Here is a 20,907-nt window from a genome sequence, read left to right on the forward strand (position 1 = left end):
AGTTCTCTCTCCTTGACTGTTTCTCAGGTCCTGTGGGGAGGGAAGCAGCAATGCTCCCTTTCTTTCCTCTCTGAGGACTCAGAGATGGGGTGTATTCAGAGCCTCCAGGGCTGATTCCGGGCTTAGGATGTTAGGGCATTAAGGCATGTGAGGGTGTGGCTTAAGTGAACTGGCATTTCCGCCAGCTAGGCACTGCTAGTCCAGGGAAAGAACCCTCTAGGCTCAGGCTGGAGACAGTGCCCTCCAGCCGTGGAGGCAGCCAAGGCCCTGCGCTGCCCCCTGGTGGCATCACGTGAAGGAGGGCAGGGCGCTCGGCTACTGGAGCTCAACCCTTTCCACTACTTACAGCTGGAAGGCTGAGGGCCAGAGAAGGGCAGGGTTCCACTCAAGGTCAATGGACAGTGGAGGCAAGGCAAAGCCAGGCTCCGTGGGCCTCTCTCCCACCCACTGCACCCCACCTTCCGCCCATCCAGGCTTAGCAAAAGCACCAGACTCAAAAACTACGAGCTGAGAGAACAACTCCAAATTATCTTTTATTCATACAAAAAGGGCATATTTAGCAAAAGACACACTGAGAAAAGAGTCGCCACGGCCCAGGAGACAGGGCAGGGAGGCGACAGGCCTTCTGAGGCCCTGCTGGGGAGAAGGGGTCTGGGAAAAGTGGTGAGAAGTCCTGGGTAAGTGCTGAGTGGTGGGGGCCACAGAAAGGAGGAAGCTCCAGTTGGATCAACACTGTTGGCAGGTCATGGGTGGGATTCACAGTGACCTCGCTGCTAACTCTTTTGGGGGTTTCCAGTTAGTGCTGCCGACTGGAGCGAGAGCCGCCCACTGGTTCCTGGAGGGCACCCACCAAAGGACACAGAACAGGAAGCCCAGGATGGGAAGTGCAACTCGGGGTGAAGGCCAGGGAGAAGCAGGTGCTCTGCAGTGGCCAGGAAAGGTCCAGATGCTGAGGCGGAGTCGAGTCCTGTTACGTGCGGGCATTCCGCTCTGTCTCTGCCAGGCACTCTCTGACTAGCGCCCGGGCATGGATGATGCCTGGGGTGTGGATGCGGAAGTAACATACAGGATCTCAGCGACCCTTCAAGTCCCAAGTTCACCCGCCAGTGAAAAACACCCTCCCTCTCCATCCCCTTCCCTTTCAGTAAAAGGGACTATAATCTAATGAGGGGCTGGATGAGATTAGAGGTTTAGAGGTTAATCCTCAAATATGCCCTGTTGAAATACAAACTTCCAGGTCCTTCCCTGGAAATTAACTCAATGTCAATTCAATTTAAAACGCCTCTCTGGGGGACTTCCCTGGTGGTCCTGTGGTTAAGACTCCACGCTCCCAATGCAGGGGGCATGGGTTCGATCTCTGGTCGGGGAACTAAGATCTCGCATGCTTTATGGCGTGGCCAAAAAAACACACAAAAAACCCCCAAAAACCCCGCCACTCTGGATAGTGATCCTGGCCCGAGTCCAGGCTTGGCTCAGGTGGCCTCCAGATGTCTTTCCTTCCCTACCTAGTGAAGCACTGTCCAGTGTTTGTCTCCCGGGCAGGGGCGGTGGGCCTGGCCTCACTTACCTCTCTTCAGGCGCTCCATGGCGCTCTTGCTGCCAGCATAGGTGGGCCGGATCTCTTTGCCCATCTCCTCTATGACCGACAGCAGGTCGGTGTAAGTGCTCTGGGAGCCCTGGGCGCCAGGTGGTTTCATTGCCTATGTCAAAAGAGAACAGGGCAGTGAGCTCAGGCCAAGAAGGGGCCCCCAGTCCCCGTCCATAGGCAATCCCTCGGCTCCACTCACCTGCACATAGCCCATGGAGGGCGGTCCAAAGTCGTTAAACAGTGGTCTGAAAGGGGCAGCGGCTCCTGGCACCGAGCCCGACGGCGATGGGACACTTCCGGCTGCAACATGCGCCAGTAAGAGGTCAGCGTGGGGCAGGGACGCCTCGCCCCGACGTTCCAAGCCCCGGACCAGATTCGCCCGATTCCCTCCAAAGGGCTTCATTCCAGGCTGCTAAACTTCAGGACAAACCCCTCCCCCTGCACTTCACCAACAAGCCCTTACGTGACCACGCCCACTTCACAGGCCAGCGAACTGAGGCTCAGCGAGGGTAGGCGGCAGGCCCAGTATTGCAGAACTCAGGCCGTCTTCTCTTCGAGACCTCGACCGCCCGGGCAGGCAAGCAGGGGTGGAGCTGGATCCTCACCTGTAGGGACCGGGGTGCCGGGCCCAGGGGTGCTGGAGCCGGGGGTGCTGCTGGGGGCGGGGGCGATGGGTTTGTAGGACATCCCCAACTCCTGGGTGCGGCAGACGCCGGCCGGCCGCTCCTCCCGGGTTGGCTGCCTGGCCGCTCAGCCGCGCTCTGATTGGCAAGCCGGCAGCACGCCCCTGGTAAATAGAGCTCAGGCCGGAAGGGCGGGCGGGCACGAACGCTCCTTCACTCCCGATTGGCGCGCGAAGATGTCACTCGGGCCTTCTCATTGGCCGAGACCGGCCCCAACAGGCCGCAACCGCTGCTGATTGGTCTCCGCCTTCCGGACCTCGCACCTGTCTGCTTCGGATTGGGCGGTGGCCGACGCCCTCCGCAATTGGCGAGTTCGCGGCCCGGGCCGGCGCGCTCTCAATCCGATTAGTCCCAAAACCCGAGAGGCGGGGCCTCGGAAGCCTGGACCTGGGTCTGGTCCGCCGCGGTTCGCGCCGAGCCGGGCTTCCCGGGCTTGGGTGCCGCCCTCGCGCCTCACTCACGTTGCTTCGTACGTCAGCTTCCCGCTGCCCGGTCCCGGTCCAGCTGGGCTGCTGTCGCCGGCGCCGTCGCCGCCGCCGCCGCCGCCGCGCGCGCGCGCGCGCCTTTCCTCAGCTCTGAGTGCCGGAGGACGCAGAGCTTTGACGTTCCCAACCCTGCGCCCCACCCCGTGCGCTTTTACGTCACCTTTCACCGGTTCAGCAACCTGTCCTTGATCGGCGCATGCGCCCTCCTGAGGCCTCCGTCTGTTCCCATGGCAACGGGTCCGTTACCAACGCTGTTGATGCGCCTCTTCCTCCCAATTGCCTGGACCTCGGGTCTAGGCTGGTGTAAGGTTCAAGGGCGACCTCAAAGGCTCCTCAACCTGCACCCCACCCCCCACCGCCCTAAGGCCCTTCCTTGAATACTAAACTGCATGCCGGGCCCTGTACCATGCGCCGTCCTGGATCATGGACTACAGCACCATCTGGAGTCAGACTGACTGTTCGAATGTCACACCACCTCAGCTAGCGATTTGCCCTTGGGCAAGTTACCTCAATAGGCCTCAGCTTCCCCGTCTGTAAAATGGGGACGCTAATAATAACTATCTCTTAGGGTTGTTGTGTGGATTAAGTGAATATTCATAAAGTGCTTACTGTTTCATTCTCCTCTTAAGCATTTGTCAAAGAGTGAGCTTCAATCACGAACATTTTTTTAATGATTTAAAAAATCATTTAGGAGGTCAGGGGATCCCAGGATGGAATGCAGAATATGACAAAAGAATCAAACTGTATCACAAATGTATGAAACAGCTTCAGTGAAGGGAGTGGGGGAATAAGGTGCTAGTCTGAAAATGAGTGGCGTCTGTAAGAAAAAGACTAAAAGCACTGCACATAAGCACTGGACCCTAGTTGATGACATGGTTTCCCATGGGGGTACGGGTTAACAATTCGGAAACCACTACACATGTACACTGGAATCAAAAATTATGTCAGTGTAGAGTGGATGATTTCTCACTGTTGGAATGAGAAGTTACAGGTAAGTGAGGAGGAGGAGGCTAGAATGATCCATGTGGTAACCGATTAGAGTTGGAGGTATCAATAGGAACTCATGTTTAGCTTGATATAAATACAGTTGGTTACATACAGAAATATTTTAAAATTTCTATGTTCACAGGTTAGTATACATATATATCTCATCACTCTATCAGCTGAGAGGGCCTAGAAGCAAGCTTGCACCCAGATCTTGGTTTCGAATACCATTCTCCAATAAAATGAAGCAGGGTTCCTTGGAGAAATGGCAGATTCTAGGACTGGGGCAGGAATAGACAAGATGATTCCGAAGCATCTAGTTGTGCCAGAAAGTAAGAAAATGCTAAAATGAAATAAAAACCCCCAAACCCAAACACCCACAATAATGGCGGTATGTCAGAGGGACACAGGAGCCAACTGAAAGAGCTCCCAATGGCCAAAGGTAGAGCAATTTGAGCAAGAAAATAAAATAATAGTACTAGATTATAACTTGTATAAAATAAATATCTATGAGTCCATATTGATGTAAAAATGATTGCACAAATAAATAAATGGAGAAGAGACAAACTTCCCGGACAGAAGAATTTCAAGTAATTTATGTAGAAACTCAGCCCTTAATGAGGTGAATTATAATGCTCCACCCCCCTTAAGCGCGGGCTGTGTATAGTGACTTCCTTCCAGAGTATAGTATGTAACAGGAGAAAGAAAAAGAGTAATTTTACAGTACAGAAACCTGACAAACACTACCTTAAGCCAGGTGATCAAGGTCAACAGCATCAGTGATATCATGTTGATAGTATGCACCCTTCATATGTTGGGATGAGAACCCCATTCTAATCGTGAGAAAAACATCAGAAAAATCCCAATTTAGGGACATTCTATAAAATACCTGACTGGTCCTCCTCAAAACTGTCAAGAGGGACATCCCCGGTGGCGCAGTGGTTAAGAATCCGCCTGCCAGTGCAGGGGACACAAGTTTGAGCCCTGGTCCGGGAAGATCCCACGTGCCGCAGAGCAACTAAGCCAGTGCGCCACAACTACTGAGCCTGCGCTCTAGAGCCTGCGAGCCACAACTACTGAGACCGCGTACCACAACTACTGAAGCCCGCGCACCTAGAGCCCATGCTCTGCAACAAGAGAAGCCACGGCAATGAGAAGCCCGCACACCGCATCGAAGAGTAGCCCCCGCTCGCCGCAACTAGAAAAAGCCCGTGCGCAGTAACGAAGACCTAATGCAGCCATAAATAAATAGACAAACAAATGAATAAAAATTTTTAAAAAACTGTCAAGATAATTTAAAAAAACAAGGAAATTCTGTAAAACCATCATGACCAAGAGAAGCCTAAGGAGACGTGATGCCTAATGTAACATGGTGTCCTGGATGGCACTCTGGAACAGAACAAGGGAAAAAGTGATAAAATCTGCATAAAATGTGGACTTCAGTTCATGTGCCAGTATTGTTTCATCAGCAGTGACAAAGGTACCATTCTGACCTAAGATGTTAATAGAGTGTCGCGGTTAATTTTGTGTGTCAACCTGACTGAGTCATGGGGTGCCCAGACCTTCGGTCAAACATGATTCTGGGTGTGTCTGTGAGGGTGTATCTGGATGAGATTAACATCCATTGAATCTGTGGACTAAGTAAAGCAGATGGCTCTTCCCAATGTGGGTTGAAGATCTGAATGGGAAAAAAAAAGGCTGAGCGAGAGGGAATTTTGCCTGCCTGACCTTTGAGCAGGGTCATCAGTCTTCTGCTCTCAGACTGGAACTTACAACATTGACTTTTCTGGTTCTTGGGCCTTCGGGCTTGGGCTGGAACTGTATCACTAGGTCTCCTGTGTCACCAGCTTGCTGAATGAAGATCTGGGGACTGCTCTGTGCCCATAATTACCCAAGCCAATTCCTTACAATAAATATCTTCACACACACACACACACACACACACACACACACACACACACACACACCCCTCCTATTGGTTCTGTTTCTCTGGAGAACCTTGACTAACACATAGGAGAAGCTCGGTGTGGTGTATTTAGGAGCTCCCTGTCCAATATTCAAAATAATTCTGTAAACCTAGAACTACTCTAGAGTACAATAAGTGGATGTAATATCTTTATCTGGGTGATGGTTACCCGGTGCACACACATGGAAAAATCCACTGAGCTTTACATTTGTATACATTACTGAATGTATATTATACTCCAACTATTTAAAGTGGACTTAAGGTAAAAATCTCAGCTGACAGCTTCTCTTGGAAAACCAGAAGATGCCGTAGCTCCAGCCTGCTCCAGCTGGCAACAGTCAGTGGAGTTGGGTGGCAGGTGCCCCCTTTAGGCGGGGAAGGGGCTCTTGGCTTGCCCAGTCGCTGCCTGCTTCCTGTTCCTCCCAGGCCTGCTGCCTGCTCCAGCTGTGTCTGTTTGGAACTTCTGAGCTAACAGCCTTTCTAGGGTGGGAGGGCACGTGTGAGATTTGGGGGAACTGTGGGCACTTCTGATGCCAGCAGACACACGGCAGCCAATTAAGGTCATCCCCCCAACCATCCCCCCTCCCTTGCTCCAGGCACAGGGCCTGACAAGCTGGGGCCCGTGGGAAGGTGACCTTGAGCCTGCTCTGGTCTTCCCCTGGCACCTGTCCGTCACTCTCCCCAGCCCCTGCAGAGGGGACAGACCTTTCAGGCAGCAATGCCATCTGTGCCGGCCAGTGGAGGGTGGTGGGAGGGAGTGTGGGCCATGGCTCCCGGACAAGCTGCAGGGCTGGGGCAACTCCTCCTCAGCCCCAAGCCTGCCAGACTGGCAGGAGAGATCACCCAATTGAGGATTAAGCATTAATTGTGATCTGCCAGGCAAGTGGTGCTGAGGCTACGGCAGCCAGCCCTGGCACCTCGGGGTCCAGGCTCCAGGCTGAGCAGAGTGCTGGTGGCTGCCCGCCTGCTCTGTCTTAAGGCCACCTTGTTGGCAGTAGCCATGCTGAGGACCAGCCACGGGCACTGCAAGCTCCTCCCCCTTCCTGACCTGGACATCAAGCCCATCACGCCTCCCAGCAGGTGGGAACGGCATCGGGTCAGGCAGTGCTTGAGGAGGCTGAGGCCTGTCCTGGGTCTGCTCTGACCTGGAGGTGTCCTTTCTTGTTGGCACTGTGATTTTAGAGTCCCCAGGCCTGGGTGAAGTCCCACCTCTGCTTCATCCTAACCTGTGTGACTGTATGCCAGTTCCTCCCCGGAGCCTTCTGGTGCCAGGCAAAGGGGCCAGCTCAGCCTGGGGGCGATGAGGGATCGTGGCCAGTTTCTAGAGTGTGACAACACGCAAATGGCATTTCAGGAAGAAAACTCTGGCAGCGCGCGCTGCATGGCCTGGAGGGGAGAGATGGCAGTGGAGCTGCGTGACCTCTAGCAAGTCACTGACACCCGGCCTCTGGGGTTCCTCAATATGGCACATGGGGTTACAAAGACCATGGCAGGGCTGGAGTGAGGAGATGTGTCATGTGGTCTCCCCGGGAGGCAGACACTAAGCTGAAGTTAGGGACGCAAAAACGAGGACGCACGGTGAAGCAGGATTGGGCAGACAGCTTCCGATTCGAGGCTGACCTGACCACACCTCGGCTAACCTGGAGGGGAGCTCGGAGCGGAGACCACCTATGTGCTCGGTCCGTGGCTGGGGGCTCCCGGGAAGAGTGAGGTATCAGCCCCCAAGCTGAGGTATGTCCTGAAGAGGCCTGTCAGCTCACTCACTCCTCCCAGCCGACCAGCAAGTTCTTCTTTTGGAGGGAGCACCGCGCAGCACCCTTCTAAGAGGAAATGGGATGGAGCTTGGGAAAAGCCCTCAGGCACGTGCTCCTCTCATGTCATCCTGGGTCCGGTAGGAGCCCTTCACAGGATGAGGGGCCACCGCGCACCCAGCTCTGGGAGAAGCAGGTTGGGTTTACTCATCCGGGGACGTTTCCCAACACTTGCTCTGGGCTGGGTGCAGGATCTGGGGAGGGCCCCTACCCACCCAAAGTTCACAGTCGAGGGGACTTCACTTTTGGGGGCCAAATACCTGCAGGGTGAACAAGTGAGTGGTGAAAGCTGCTCAAAGATGCTTTATTGTCAGAGAAATAGAGACGGGCGAGGGGGCTTGGTGGACGAGTGGGGGTGGAGGGGAGGGCAGGCAAGGGCATTGCACACAGGCCGGGGCAGGGAGGAGAGGATGAGGGTCCCAGCTGGAGGCGAGGGGCTCCGGGAACACACTGGCAGGCAGTGGCTCTGGTGCCAAGTCCTGTCTGCTGCCTCCAGCTTCTGTATAGGCTCAGCGAGACATCATTCGCACAAACTCTGCCAGGACAAAGCCAACGTTTTCTGGTCTGCTCTCTGGACTCCCCAGGAGTGAGGCTAATATACTGGCCTTGAGGTGGGAGGGAGTGTGGTCAAGACAGGGCGTGCAAGGGAGTCCCCTGAATCTGGTAGGGAATAGGCCAGGAAGAGGGGCTTCATCTTACAGGGAAAAAAAACCAAATCTTGTAACTGAACCTATTTTCCTCTTTGCTTTGGCTGCTAGGAAGCCAGGAACACTCTGGGGCCTACCTTGGAGAATTTCTACACACTGATTTTCCTTGGCTTCCTATTCTTATTTAATCCTTTTTTCCCTCTTTTGGGAATGAAGCATAGAGAAAGAGCTGGGTTCTGGGTAGGCTGCCCGCATTCAGATCTTGACTCCATCCACTTCTTTTGCTAAGCACTCACGCTTCCCTAAGAACCGACTTTCTTCTCCTACTTATGGGGATAAGAGTTCCTTCCTCCCGGGTTTTCGTGATGATTACCTAGGAGAGGACACAGGCGTGCTTAGCACAGCGCCTGGCACACACGGATTAAGGCCTCTTCCTCCGTTAAAACCCTCCCAGGGCGAGCGGTCCTGAGCTTGGTGAGCGGTGGACGGTACCTTCAAAGTCGACCAGGCCGTCCCCGTTGAGGTCAATGTCATGGAAGATCTCGTCCACCTCCCGCTGGCTGAGCCGCTCTCCCAGCAGGGCCTTCAGGGCCGCCCGGAGTTCACCCAAGCTGATGCAGCCGTCCCTGTTGGTGTCGAACTGTGGCGGCGTTGGTTGCGGCATCAGGTCACAGACCCAACTGTTCATTCGTGCAGCCCCTCACTCACAACAGACAAGCAGCCCCGCCCCCTCCAGCCCCGGTGACCCCACCTCCCGGAAGGCGTCCCGCAGCTCCCTGACGCCAATCATGTCCGCAGTCTCCGCCAGCAGCTTGGGGCCCATCAGCTCCAGAAAGTCGTCAAAGTCCACCTTCCCGCCACCTGGGGGCCACGCCCATCAGAGACCTGGGACCATCAGAGACCCCTGCCCAGCCCTGGCGCCCTCTGCCTTTTGTCCTTCCCTTCTGGCCTGTGTCCCTCTCCCCTGCCCCACTAAATGGGCCTTTCCCTCCCTCTGGGTCTCACAGGCTGGGTTATCTGTGTCTCCTGAGGGCTTTTCTTAATTTTTCTGCAAGAGTTCAGTTGGGTTCAAGTCCTGGCTCCAATGATCTGACTTTGTGACCTTAAGCAAGTCACTTAACCTTTCAGAGACTCAGTGTGGAGAATTTCTACACACTGATTTTCCTTGGCTTCCTATTCTTATTTAATCCTGTTTTCCCTCTTTTGGGAATGAAGCATAGAGAAAGAGCTGGGTTCTGGGTAGGCTGCCCGCATTCAGATCTTGGCTCCAACCACTTCCTTTGCTGAGCACCCACGCTTCCCTAAGAACCGACTTTCTTCTCCTTATGGGGATAATAAGAGTTCTGCCCTCATCTAAAAAGTGGGCATGATGGTCCTTGACTCACCCACATCCTAGGGGATGGTGAGATTCTCTGGAGGCAGAGAGCTTGCCTTGAGAATGACCAAGGTCCCGAGCTCTGGGGGCCAACCTGTGTAGACACCTCTGTTCCCTGGGCTGCCCAGCTGCCCTGGCCATGGGCGTGGCCTCTGGAGAACTGGGGGTGGGGCAGGTCTCAGGCACATACTGATTTGCTGTGAAATCTCGATGAGCTCCATCTCCGTGGGCATGTAGCCCATTGTCCGCATGCAGGCTCCCAGCTCTCCGTAGCCGATATAGCCGTCCCGGTCTCGGTCAAACTCCTGGAAGGCGGCCTGCAGCTCTGCCAGGCAGGGCAGAGTCAGTCCTTCCCCCACGTCACCCTGGACCCCATCCTGGATTGGACCTTCTCCCCTTGGTCCAATCATTTCCTCTTTCTAAACACCCATTTCTCTTTGCTGCCTCAGGGCCTTTGTACATGCTATTCCTTTAATTCATTCTGCAAATATTTAAGGAACATCTGCTATGTGCCAAGCTCTGCTCTAGGTACTGGGAATATGGCAATGAAGAAAGAAAAAAAAGGAAAGAAAGAAAGAAAGAAAGAAAGAAAGAAAGAAAGAAAGAAAGAAAGAAAGAAAGAAAGAAAGAAAGAAAGAAAGAAAGGAAGGAAGGAAGGAAGGAAGGAAGGAAGGAAGGAGAAAGAAAGAAAGAAAGAAAAGAATGAATGAAAAAGAGAGGAAGGAAGGAAGGAAGAAAGAGGAAGGAAGGAAGGGAGAGGGAGAAACAAATCCTTGACCTCATGGAGCTCACATTCTGGACACTCTCCCCTCCTCTTTGGTCCTTAAGTCACCTAATCAAGGAGGTCTTCCCTCTCAGTTCAGTCCCCTCTGGCCCATTTGTTCACTTCCTTGAGAGCACTTAGCACCATTTGTACTTGTAGTTGACTTATTGACGTCTGACTCCAGAGGACACAGGCCATATCTGTCCAGTTTGTCACGTTTCCCAGTGCTCAGCACTGGGCCAGGCACACAGTGGGCACCCAGGAAGTGTTCGCTGAATGAACAAATAAAAAAAGGGGACCGTGACCCACCTGGCAAGTGGGACCAGGGAACTGACAGCTGGGGGTTCTCTCAACCCCTCCCTGCTCAGTCTTGTCCCCATATTCTCGCACGGATCCCCTGCGGCCTTCCTGGTCCTCCTGGAGCCTGCTCAGGCCCCCACCCAATGCCCCGCACTCCGGAAATTCTAGTTCTTTCCCCAACCCTTTACCTTCAATCTCCTCTGGCCGCAGCTCCCGATCCTGAGGGGACACAGAGGGGTTAAGAATTCCCTGGACCCCCCAGGCACCTGCATCCCTTCCTTCTTGTCCTTTGGGGCCCCCTACAACATGCAGGCACAGGACCAGCAGCGACACTGCTCCGACCCATTCCTCCCACCATTCCTGTTGATGGACCTGGGCACCTGGCCCCTCTTCCCTGTTCCCCGTGCCCACCCTCCTCTAGGGCCGGAGCTCCATTAGCCAGAGATGGATCTGGGGTTGGGCAGAACCTTGGGCTTGGCCATGGGGGCCTCAGTGTCAGCATATGTCCCTCTTGTTCTCTCTGTCCCTCTCCTGGAAGCCCTGTCCCCTCCTTGGCCATCCTCTTGGTGGCTGTCTCTGCCATTTCTCTGGATTGCTCTCGGCCCCCTCTTCTTTCTTTCCTGGCATGTTTCCCTGGGTCTCCCCCGTGTTTGATCCCATGTCTGTTTCTCCACTCCTCTCTGCCCCTTACACCCCTGGGTCTGTGTGCTTTGCTCTGAGATCCCCACTCAATCCTCTCCCTCCACTCAAGGAGAAGGTAGGCACGGGCGGCAGGCAGGTGGTGACCGTACATACGAGCTGGGTGGCGGCGATGCTGGGCTGCAGGAAGACGCAGGCAGGCCCCACCAGGCTACTGAGTACGGAGTAGCAGCCCTGAACACCCGGCCCAGGGCTCCTCTGCTCCTTGGGGCTGGGGCCCAGGCCATGGCGGGACCCCCTTGGTGGGGAGCCAGGCCACTGCCAGCAGTCCTGCAGCAGAGCCGGCCATGAGCTGGGACAGTGACCCCTCTCCCCCCTCCCTCACCAGCCTCTCCCGTCGTTAGAACCCGGCACAGAACAGTGGACCCTCACCATCAGCAACACTCTATGCTGGAAGGGTCCACCCCCTCACTGTTCAGTTGGGCAAACCGAGGCCCAGAAAAGGCAAGAGACTTGGCCACGGTCACTCAGAAAGCCAATGGCAGAGTGAGACCCTGAGCTCATGTGCTGAGTCTCCCAGGCCAGGACTGACTAGCAGAGGGCAAGGGTGGCAGCAGGGATGGGGCAGTTGAGTGGGCAGCTGGGGGCCCTGACGAGCTTTGGCAGGGGAAGCCCAGTGGCCTACAGGAGCCAAGACCAGGATGGGCCAGAGTCTGGGGGTTGCCAGGGAAAATCTCGGTCTAGGGTGGTGGGAACCCACCCCTCCATCCCCCAGCTGCGCTGTAACCCCAGCTCAGCCTCTCACAGGGCTCTGCACCACCACCCCCCACCAGAACCTTTCAGGGTCCAGCCAGCCTCCTGGCCTTGGCTTTCCCCCTTGACACTCCTACCTTAGGCCCCCGGTGTTGGGGCCGCTTGGCAGAGTTTCCCATGGGCCCTTGAACCATGCCAGGCCTGGAGTCCCGGGGGTGGCCCAGGGCTGGGCCTCAGAGGATGCTGTGGGCTCCCCCCAGCCCCCAGCCACTCCCAGTGAGAGTCTGGGAGCACTGCAGGGGATTTTCCTAGGGTTTTGTGGGGAGATTGGGCGTGGGTGGGCAGGCGGGGAGCCTTGGGCACAGGGGCTTGGGTCCTAATCTGGGATTATCTCTGAGCATCTCTGCTGGTGAGGGGGGCCACTCGGGGCATAAGGCCCCCCTGGAAGGCACAACCTCCCCATGCTCACTCCTGAGGGTCTTCCAGACACTCCCTCTCCAGGACCCTCTCCCCCCACCACTACCCCTAATCTCTTCTAGTCAGGAGAGATTTAATGTCTTCAGAAGCAGGGCCCGGACCTGGGAGGAGGAAACCAGGTGGCTTCTGTGCTAGAGCAGGCTGGGTCATCTCTCCCCAGAACAGCAGACCCAGGAAGGCCCTGGCCCTCCCTGTCGGACCCTTGCTCTCACCCCAGAGCATCCACCCAGCCAGCCTGCTCGGCACACCTGCCTGGACCTGCCCCCTGCCCCTTGTACTTGGGCAAGGAGCCGAGGGCAGCTGACTTTGGGCTCTGTGGGCTGGAAGCAGGCCTCAGTGAGCGCAGAGGTGGGGAGGGATGCCAGCCTCCCTCCTGGGCAGCTGAGTGACTGCTGCCCCCTCTGTCACTGTGCACGTCCGAGGTCCCCTCCCTGGGCTCAGCCCTGGGTTGGCCCAGTGGGCCACGGTTGGGGTGTGGCATCCCCACTGTTCCCTCACGACCCCCCAGCTGAGGATGGCTCCGCACCCCGGCCCCCTTTACCTGCCCGTAGGCGGCCTGCACCTGGGTCTCCAGCTCCTGGAGGAGCGCCCGCCGTCTGGTGGCTGCTGGGTTGGCAGGGGCCTGGCTAGGCCCTGGAGTGCCCTCGGAGGGGCTGGGGTCCCCCGTGGGGAGGCTGCCATCTGCCGGGCCCTGGGGAAGGGCCATGGAGACAAGGGCTTGGCACCTCCTGCTGGCTGTGGGGCACTGCCCCACTCCGCTGTCCAGGGTCCTGCGGAAGGACAGCTTAGTGGGCAGCTGTGGGTGTGGTCCCCACAGGGTCCCTGCTACTCTTCTCCCTGTTCCTCGCTCCGCGGGCTGATGGCCCCCAGGTCCTCCAAGGCTCCTGTCTTTCCTAGCTCCCCAGGCCCCTCACACAGCCCCTCCCTGAAATCCTAGCCTTCCCCTGAGCCGCCACCCTCATGCTGGCCACAGGCTGCGCCCCGGGGCCCCTCCGCATCACACCGGCCTCTCTGGTTCCTGGGCTCTGCGTCTCCCCACATCCTCTTCCACCTCTGATTCTGTGTTGTTCTCTGCCCCCCTCTGTCCTCTCTGCTCCATGGGTGTCTCTCTTTGTCCGTCTCACCTGCCCTCCCCTCTTCACCCCCTGCCCTCTGTTGACAATCTGTCCAGCTGTGTCTCTGTGGGTCTCTCTGCCCACTCATGCCCCATTTCTTTGTCACTTCCCTCCCTCTGTTGTGTGAGACTATTTCTCACATTGGTCTGTCTTTCTGTCTGTCCATCCTTGCCCTTCCTATTCTCCCCACCATCTCCCTTCCCAGGAAGGCTCCTGGATTCTGGAAAGACCATCCCCCCCAAGTCCTGCCCCAGACCTCCCCCCTTCTCCCCACCCAGAGCCCCGGGGTACCTCTGCACCTCCCACTTAGCTTCTGCCAACCTCGTAGGCCAGGCAGCCCGCCGTGGCCTCTTGTGCCCCCTTGTTATGCCCCGGCCCACTTACCGCGCAGCTGCCTGCCCCTCACCTCTCCGAATGAGGTCAGTCGTCCTGCCCCGGCCCCGCTCCAGGCCCCTCATGATTTATTCACCTGCCCCCCGCATCAACCTTTGTCCAAGGGAACCAGATCCCACCAGGCACCTGCCATCTGAGCTGGTGGCTCTGGCCTCTTTCGGCCACTCACGGCCATCCATTCACGTATTTCTTTTGCAAACATCCGAGGTCTGCCGGGATCCAGCCCCGGGCCGGCTGCTGGGGCCACATGACAGACCCCGTCTGCCCTGAAGGGGATCTTCCCAGACCAGGGCTCAAACCTGTGTACCCTGCACTGGCAGGCGGATTCTTAACCATTGCGCCACCAGGGAAGTCCCGAGAGGTGGCTGTTTTGATGGACTGCTGGTCTAATGTTTGGTTGTTGGATGGCTGAACGATTGGGTAGATGGGTGTATGGATGGACAGATAGATAGGTGGAGGTGGGTAGATGGCTGGGTGGATGGACTGCTGGTGTAGGTCTTTACAGTCTTCATTCAAAGAGTCCATTAGGCTGGAGACCATATCTTATCTATTTCAGTGTCTCCCATGATGTCCAGCCCACTCATTGCTGAGACACACTAATTAATGTGTGAATAAAGACTTTTTCTTTATTCACCTATCCACCCAGGAAGTGGGGGCTTCCCTGGCGGTCCAGTGGTTAAGACTCTGCGCTTCCAATGCAGGGGGCTCGGGTTCGATCCCTGGTCGGGAAACTAAGATCCCACACGCTGCACAGCACAGCCAAAAAAATAAATAAATAAAAATAAAAACAAAACCCAATAAGAATTTCTAAAAAAAAAAGATGTGTCTATTTATCTCCTCCTACTCTGAGCTGAGCTGTGATTGCTCTGATGGCAAACGACGTCTCCTTCTCTACTCCGTTCCCTACAAGCCAAACCCAGGCTTGGCACCTGGTAAACACCATACACAGATCCACATTGAGACACCACTTCACACTCACCAGGACAGCTAGAGTGAAAACAGACAGACAATCACAACAGGTGAGGATGTGGAAGCTGGAACCTTCACATGCTGCTGTTGGGTTTATAAAATGGTGCCGCCACTTTGGGAAAGAGTCTGGCAGCTCCTCAGAATGCGTTACCGTATGACTCAGCAACTTCAGTCCTCGGTACATACCCAAGGGAATTGAAAACGTCAGGGCACACAAACATTTGTACGCAAATGTATACAGCAGTGTTACTCATAGTCAAACAATGAAACAATCCAAATGTTCGTCAGTGTATAAATGGGGATGAAAAATGTGTCTATCCAACCAATGGAATATTATTTGGCCATAAAAACGAATAAGGTACTGACACGTGCTATAACACAGATGAAGCTTGCAGACACTCTGCTAAGTGAAAGCAGCCAGACGCGAAAGGCCACATAGTGTACGATTCCATTTACATGAAAAATCCAGAAGGGGCAAATCCACAGGGACAAAACACGTTAGTGGTTGTCAAGGGATGGGGGAGTGGGGTTGAGGAGTGATGGCTAATGGGCACCGGGTTTCTTTTCGGGGTGATGAAAACGTTCTGAAATTAGTGGTGATGACTGCACAACACTGAATATACTAAAACCCACAGAATGTACCCTTTATAAGGGTGAATTTTATGTAGCAATAAAGCACTTATAGATATTTTAAAACCCACCAAAGACAGGTGCCGATATATACGTGGACTGGAGGTGGGGGATGGACACAGCGAGGTGTCTGCTCCATTTGGCTTCTCAAGCTGTGCTTCTGGGCCCCAGAGCAGGAGGCCATAGGGTGGCCACAGAGCTAGACCACAGGCTGGGCCGGTGGAGCCAGAGGGCTGTGGGTAAAAGCAGTCACTGAAACACCACAGCACAGCGTCAAGCCAGCCTGGCGGACAGCTTCTCCAGGGGACCCGAGGAGTATCATAGCTGGAGGGTGTGTGAGCTGGCAGGAGGCCGGCCCACTGGATGGCAGGGTGTCTCCCACGCTCCCAGGTCTGGGATGCTGGTGCACAAAAGGAGCGCATGCGTGCTCCAGGCCAGAGCAGGTGGTGGAAACTTTCTGAACCTTGGTGTCCTCTTCTGCATAATGGGAACAGGAATCCCTCCCTCCCTCCCTCCCTCCCAGGGTGTGATGGAGATGACGTGAAACCATTTATACAAAAGCTCTTTGTAAGCTGCTAAGTGCTGGGTAGACGTTACTCCAGCTGTGAGTCAGGGATAGATCCTGGCTCCTGGGCCACCTCCCCCATGCCCTCCCAGCCCCAGGCAGCTGTGGGCTCCAATGAGGCTAAGAAGTGTTCCTGATGAACTGCGTTTGGTGTTTTCCCATGATTGCGGTGGATACTTCTATGCCTGGACACCTTCCTCTTTCCTCGTGGCTCTGACAGGAAAGCCAGGCTGAGACGGGCCAGGCTCAGTCAGGTCCCAGTTCCCAAGGAGGACCGCCCCCTGCCCCCCCCCCGCCCCTCTGGTACCAGGAAGGGGCAGCCAGAAGAGGGCTGTGGGTGCAGAGGGGACCGCAGGGAGACAGGAACGGGCTCTGCCTGGAAGGACGCAGCCGTCCCAGGTCCAGGAGGTCCTGCTCATTCGTCTGTCTCTTTCCAGCTGCCGTATCCCCAGGCTCAGGCTGTATTTGAAGAGTACGGAGCACTTCGACTCAGTCAAAAAACGGTTTGGAGACTACAAGGCCTTGCAGAAGAAAGAATGAGGGTTAAAAGTGAGGCCCCTGAAGCCAACCAGACCTGTTTCCTAGCTGTGTGACCTTGGGAAAGTCGATCTGTGCTTCAGTTCCCTCCTCTGTAAGATGGGATCTGAACAGGACCAAGTCTTAGGGTTGTAATATGTGTAAAGTTCTCGAGGCAGCCCTCAGTCCCTAAGGGTTTGCTATTATTATCAAGGAGAGAGGATGCGGAAATGGGTGTTTATTGAAATAAACACCATTCAAGCAAAAACCATGTATGAAGCACCTACTGTGTGCTGGTGCTGGGGTGCTCAGTCCTGGCCCTCTGGGGGCCCTGAGGACGCTGTGTGTTCGGGGGCGGTGAGCAGGTGTAGCGACTGTGCTGCTAAGTGTGGGTGCCTCTCGTAAAGCCACTACGCGTCAGGCAGGGTGCACCCCTGCAGAGGGCTGGTGCGCCCCTCCAGCCCTGCTTCACCACACCCACACCTCGCCAAGATCGAGATCCGCTCGGTGGTGACTTGGCGGATTCCTGGGGTGGGGCTCGGGGTGGAGCAGGACCTTAAATACGAGGCCTGCGGGTCCTCCCCACTTCCTGCCGCACTTGCACTCCGCGCCGTCAGTGAGTACGGGCTGGACCGGGTGGGGGGAGGGGCCGGCTGAGACACCCCCTCTCCTAGCAGTCCGACCCCCAGACTGCCTGCCTGCGGGGGTCCTCCTTCATCGTCCTGTCTGTCTGTCTCTCCTAGTGCCGCCCTACACCATCGTCTACTTCCCGACCCGAGGTGCGGTCGCTGCTCCTTTAGGAGGGCGAAGGGCACAGACAGGGGCCCCAGCAGGACCTCCAGTCTGGACAGCCCGCGGCGGAGGCGGAGGCGGACGCTGAGACGGAGGCGGGACCCCCCCGGGGGGCGGGGCCGGGATCTCGGGCTCGGGCCTCATCCTCTCTGGGGCCAAGGGCGGGGCGCTCTATCCATCGTCTCTGGTCCCTTCCTGGGGCGCTGTGGGCTGGGTCAGCCTCCCTGTCCTCCCCCCGCCCCCAGCAAGACACCCCGGGGGCTCCACCCTTTCTCCACGGTCCATCTGCTCCGCAGCAGGCTCGGAGCCTAGAGTTTGTCCTGTCCCTGAGTCCAGTTCCCATACTCCTGACTTCCCCAGGGCGCTGCGAGGCTGGGGTCTCTGCCCATCCCCACACCCCGTCCTCCCCTCCCCCAGGGCGCTGCGAGGCCCTGCGCATGCTGCTGGCCGACCAGGGCCAGAGCTGGAAGGAGGAGGTGGTGACCAAGGAGTCCTGGTTGCAGGGCCCACTCAAGGCCTCCTGTGTGAGTGACTGTGCTGAGGCAGCATTTGGGCCTTTACGGGGCAGCACAAGGGTGCGGGGCAGCTGAGCTCAGCGTCCCTCACCGAGCCCTTCTCCCTCCCAGCTGTACGGGCAGCTCCCCAAGTTCCAGGATGGAGACCTCATTCTGTACCAGTCCAATGCCATCCTGCGACACCTGGGCCGCTCCTTTGGTGAGTCCTGAGGTCGAAGGCAGCCCAGTCCAGAAAAGCACCTGAAGGGTCCCGCCAAGATGTCCTGGGGCCTGAGTTGCTGCCACCGGTCCTGTGGCTGGAGGGCAGGCCACATGGCCCAAGAGGAAGGGGCAGGGCCTGGGTTAGGAGGGCTCTGGGTTATAGGGCTGGGGCTGCCGGTCCCCCCGGGCAGGGACCATACAGGTCTGGCTACCCTCTAGCCAGTCAGCACCACATGGGTTCACTGTGCCTGTTTCCCGGATGACAGCTCAGAGGCAGCCACCAGCCGCCCCGTGTGTGTTGCTATAGGCTAGAGCCACTGTGGGTGTGCCCAGGAGCTTCAGAGTAGACCTCCTGCCCGTTTCTTCCTGCTCTGGCCTCACCTGAATCTGGAAAACCCATGCACACAGTGAGCAGGCCTGTGGCCTGTTTCAAGGGTGGCGGGAATGTGACTTAGGGAGGTGGCTGCCTCTTCATTGGCTATCTTGGTGGGGAGGGGGGTGTCCCAGGAGGACAGAAGACCAGTGGGATGAGCCAGGCCCAGGCCCACCCTAACTTCTGCAGCCCCAGGGTGAGAGGACAGAGGCCTCCAGCCGCGGCCTGCTTCCCCGTCTCTCGCCCCACGCTCTCCTGCACTCCAAGGGACACACCAGTCTGCAGAGCCAAGTGCTGTCCAGGCCCCGCAAGCGGCCACTCCTCTGGCCTAGGGAAGCATGATCAGAGACTTGGCCCACACTTGCAGGGGGACAACCTGGAGGAAGGGCTTGGGGCGATGTGGGCAGGGAATTTCTGACTCCCAGGGACCCAGGGTGTGGTCTCAAAGACAAGCGTGGGCTTCTGCTGGGTGTGTTCCTTGGGCTCGTGGAGATGGGAGCAGCAGAGTTGGGCAAAGACGACCCTCCAATGCAGGGGACCTGGTTTCCCAGCCCTGAGGCCTGCAGGCTTCTGGGGGAGAGGGGAGCAGCGGGGCCCCAGCCTGGACAGAACCTGACCCTCTGCCTGGCCGCCGACCCAGGGCTCTACGGCAAAGACCAGCGAGAGGCGGCGCTGGTGGACATGGTGAATGACGGTGTGGAGGACCTCCGCAGGCACTGCAGCCGCATCATTCATCGCGGCCACGTGAGCAGGCCGGGCTTGCACTCAGGGCCGGCGCTGGGGGGCCGCCCGGGCCGCCACGGGCAGCGCTCCCTTTCACAGGAAGAGGACAAGGCCCAGTATGTTCTGGAGCTGCCGGGGCACCTGAAGCCTTTTGAGAGCCTGCTGTCCCAGAACCGAGGGGGCCAGGCCTTCATTGTGGGCGACCAGGTGAGTGCTGGGTCCAGCCCGTTGTAGGTCCATTTCTCAGAAGGGCAAACTGAGACCAGAGCAGGGACCTGACTGGTTCACTGGAGTAGTCAGAGTTCTGACCCCCAGTAGCCCCCCTCTCTCTTGACCCCATTCAAACCCCCTCCCGCCCCCTGTCCTGCAGATCTCCTTCGCCGACTACAACCTGCTGGACCTGCTGCTGAGTCACCAGGTCCTGGTCCCCGGCTGCCTGGACTCCTTCCCCCTGCTCTCGGCCTACGTGGCCCGCCTCAGCGCCCGGCCCAAGCTGCAGGCCTTCCTGGCCTCCCCGGAGCACGTGAACCGCCCCGTCTTTGGAAGCCGCAAGATATGAACCCGCTTGGCCTCCCCTGGCAGACGGGCTGCCCTTGGGACCAATAAACACGGTGAGAGGAAAGCTGTGCTGTGCTCACTGAGGGACCGGGTGGCCACAGGGGGCCCTCTGCCCCTTCCCAGGCTGCGTCTCGGAAGGTGAGGGCTGGGCTGGGTCCTGGAAAAGCCGCAGGTCCCCAGAGCTGCCGGGAGACAAAGAGGAGTTCCAAGTCCAGAGAGGAAGATGAGATCCCAAACCTCAAAGATCTACCCTGGACAACTTCTTGCAGGAGGGGGTTGACCCCCCCCCCCCAGGGGTACTCATGGCTATGGCAACCTGGGAACCATCTCCATCTGGGAGGAGGGCCGCCGTGTAGGGAACAGACAGTCCCTGACGTCTGTGGGATGAGTTCTGGTCGTCCGCCACAGGCAGGGCGCTTGGTCTCTGCACACTCAGGTGCTGTGCACACGTGCCGCTTGGGAGTGACATGAACGCTCGGGTGTTTCACCCGAGTGAGTGTTGATCTTGTCCATTCTCTTGTGTCCCCCACAGTCACCTGCAGGCAGGGCCCAGGTGTAGGGCTGAAGGCAGACCTGGGAGCTCTGGGCGCACCATGCTGCTTGGGAAGCCGGGAGTGGGGGTGGGGGGCGCGGTCAAGGGTCTCCTCCAGCTCCCAGAGCCTCTGTCAGCCCTTGGCGGGAGCACCCTGCCACCTGCCCGATCCCAGCCCATCTCTCCCCTCCCGAAAGACTGTGACTGCCTCCTGCCTCCTGTGGCACCCTCAGCCTGTCCGGCCCCTCCCGCTGACTCTTTGGACAACGTGGAGTCAGATAATTCCAGAATGCCTGGCACTCCCAGTGCAGAGCTCTCATGGCTTCTTGCTGCAAAGTCCGCAGCCTGAGGAGCCCGCCAGGCCCTCCTAGAAATGAACTCTTCAGTCTCCAGAACATTCCCCATCCCCTTGCCCGGTTCACCCTTAGAGCTGCTCTCAGCTCTCCGGACAGCCCAGCCCTCCCGCGCCTGCCAGCCTTTGTCCCTGTGGTCTCCTCCGGCCCCCCACTCTCCCGCCACCCCCATGGCCACGCCCCTTCAGCCCTCAGCTCGCT

General features: G+C 57.2%; 3 protein-coding genes across 5 annotated transcripts; 1 reads left to right on the forward strand and 2 right to left on the reverse strand.

The window, feature by feature from the left end:
• Positions 1–508: 508 nt before the first annotated feature.
• CDK2AP2 (cyclin dependent kinase 2 associated protein 2) lies at positions 509–2,865 on the reverse strand. 3 transcript variants are annotated; one of them, XM_060019412.1, is made up of 4 exons: positions 2,194–2,865; positions 1,788–1,888; positions 1,568–1,700; positions 509–1,038 (listed from the first exon to the last, which is right to left on the reverse strand). In XM_060019412.1, exons 1-4 carry the CDS (start codon positions 2,273–2,275, stop codon positions 971–973), a joined length of 384 nt encoding a protein of 127 aa, XP_059875395.1. In that variant the 5' UTR covers positions 2,276–2,865; the 3' UTR covers positions 509–970. The 3 variants fall into 3 exon arrangements, with proteins under 3 accessions (XP_059875395.1, XP_059875396.1, XP_059875394.1); XM_060019413.1 differs by lacking the exon at positions 2,194–2,865 and adding an exon at positions 2,052–2,192; XM_060019411.1 differs by lacking the exon at positions 2,194–2,865 and having other exon boundaries at positions 1,788–2,031.
• A 5,161-nt stretch (positions 2,866–8,026) lies between these two features.
• On the reverse strand, positions 8,027–12,188 carry CABP2 (calcium binding protein 2). The gene is made up of 7 exons (XM_060017545.1): positions 12,132–12,188; positions 11,398–11,571; positions 10,791–10,821; positions 9,730–9,864; positions 8,916–9,025; positions 8,657–8,804; positions 8,027–8,052 (listed from the first exon to the last, which is right to left on the reverse strand). Exons 1-7 carry the CDS (start codon positions 12,186–12,188, stop codon positions 8,027–8,029), a joined length of 681 nt encoding a protein of 226 aa, XP_059873528.1.
• A 5,076-nt stretch (positions 12,189–17,264) lies between these two features.
• GSTP1 (glutathione S-transferase pi 1) lies at positions 17,265–19,850 on the forward strand. The gene is made up of 6 exons (XM_060017546.1): positions 17,265–17,275; positions 17,403–17,438; positions 17,869–17,975; positions 18,078–18,165; positions 19,181–19,470; positions 19,634–19,850. Coding segments are annotated over exons 1-6 (711 nt in total). The 5' UTR covers positions 17,265–17,274; the 3' UTR covers positions 19,823–19,850.
• Positions 19,851–20,907: the final 1,057 nt, after the last annotated feature.

The sequence above is a fragment of the Delphinus delphis genome, chromosome 8, assembly GCF_949987515.2.
Source record: "Delphinus delphis chromosome 8, mDelDel1.2, whole genome shotgun sequence".
In the NCBI taxonomy this organism is placed as follows: Eukaryota; Metazoa; Chordata; class Mammalia; order Artiodactyla; family Delphinidae; genus Delphinus; species Delphinus delphis.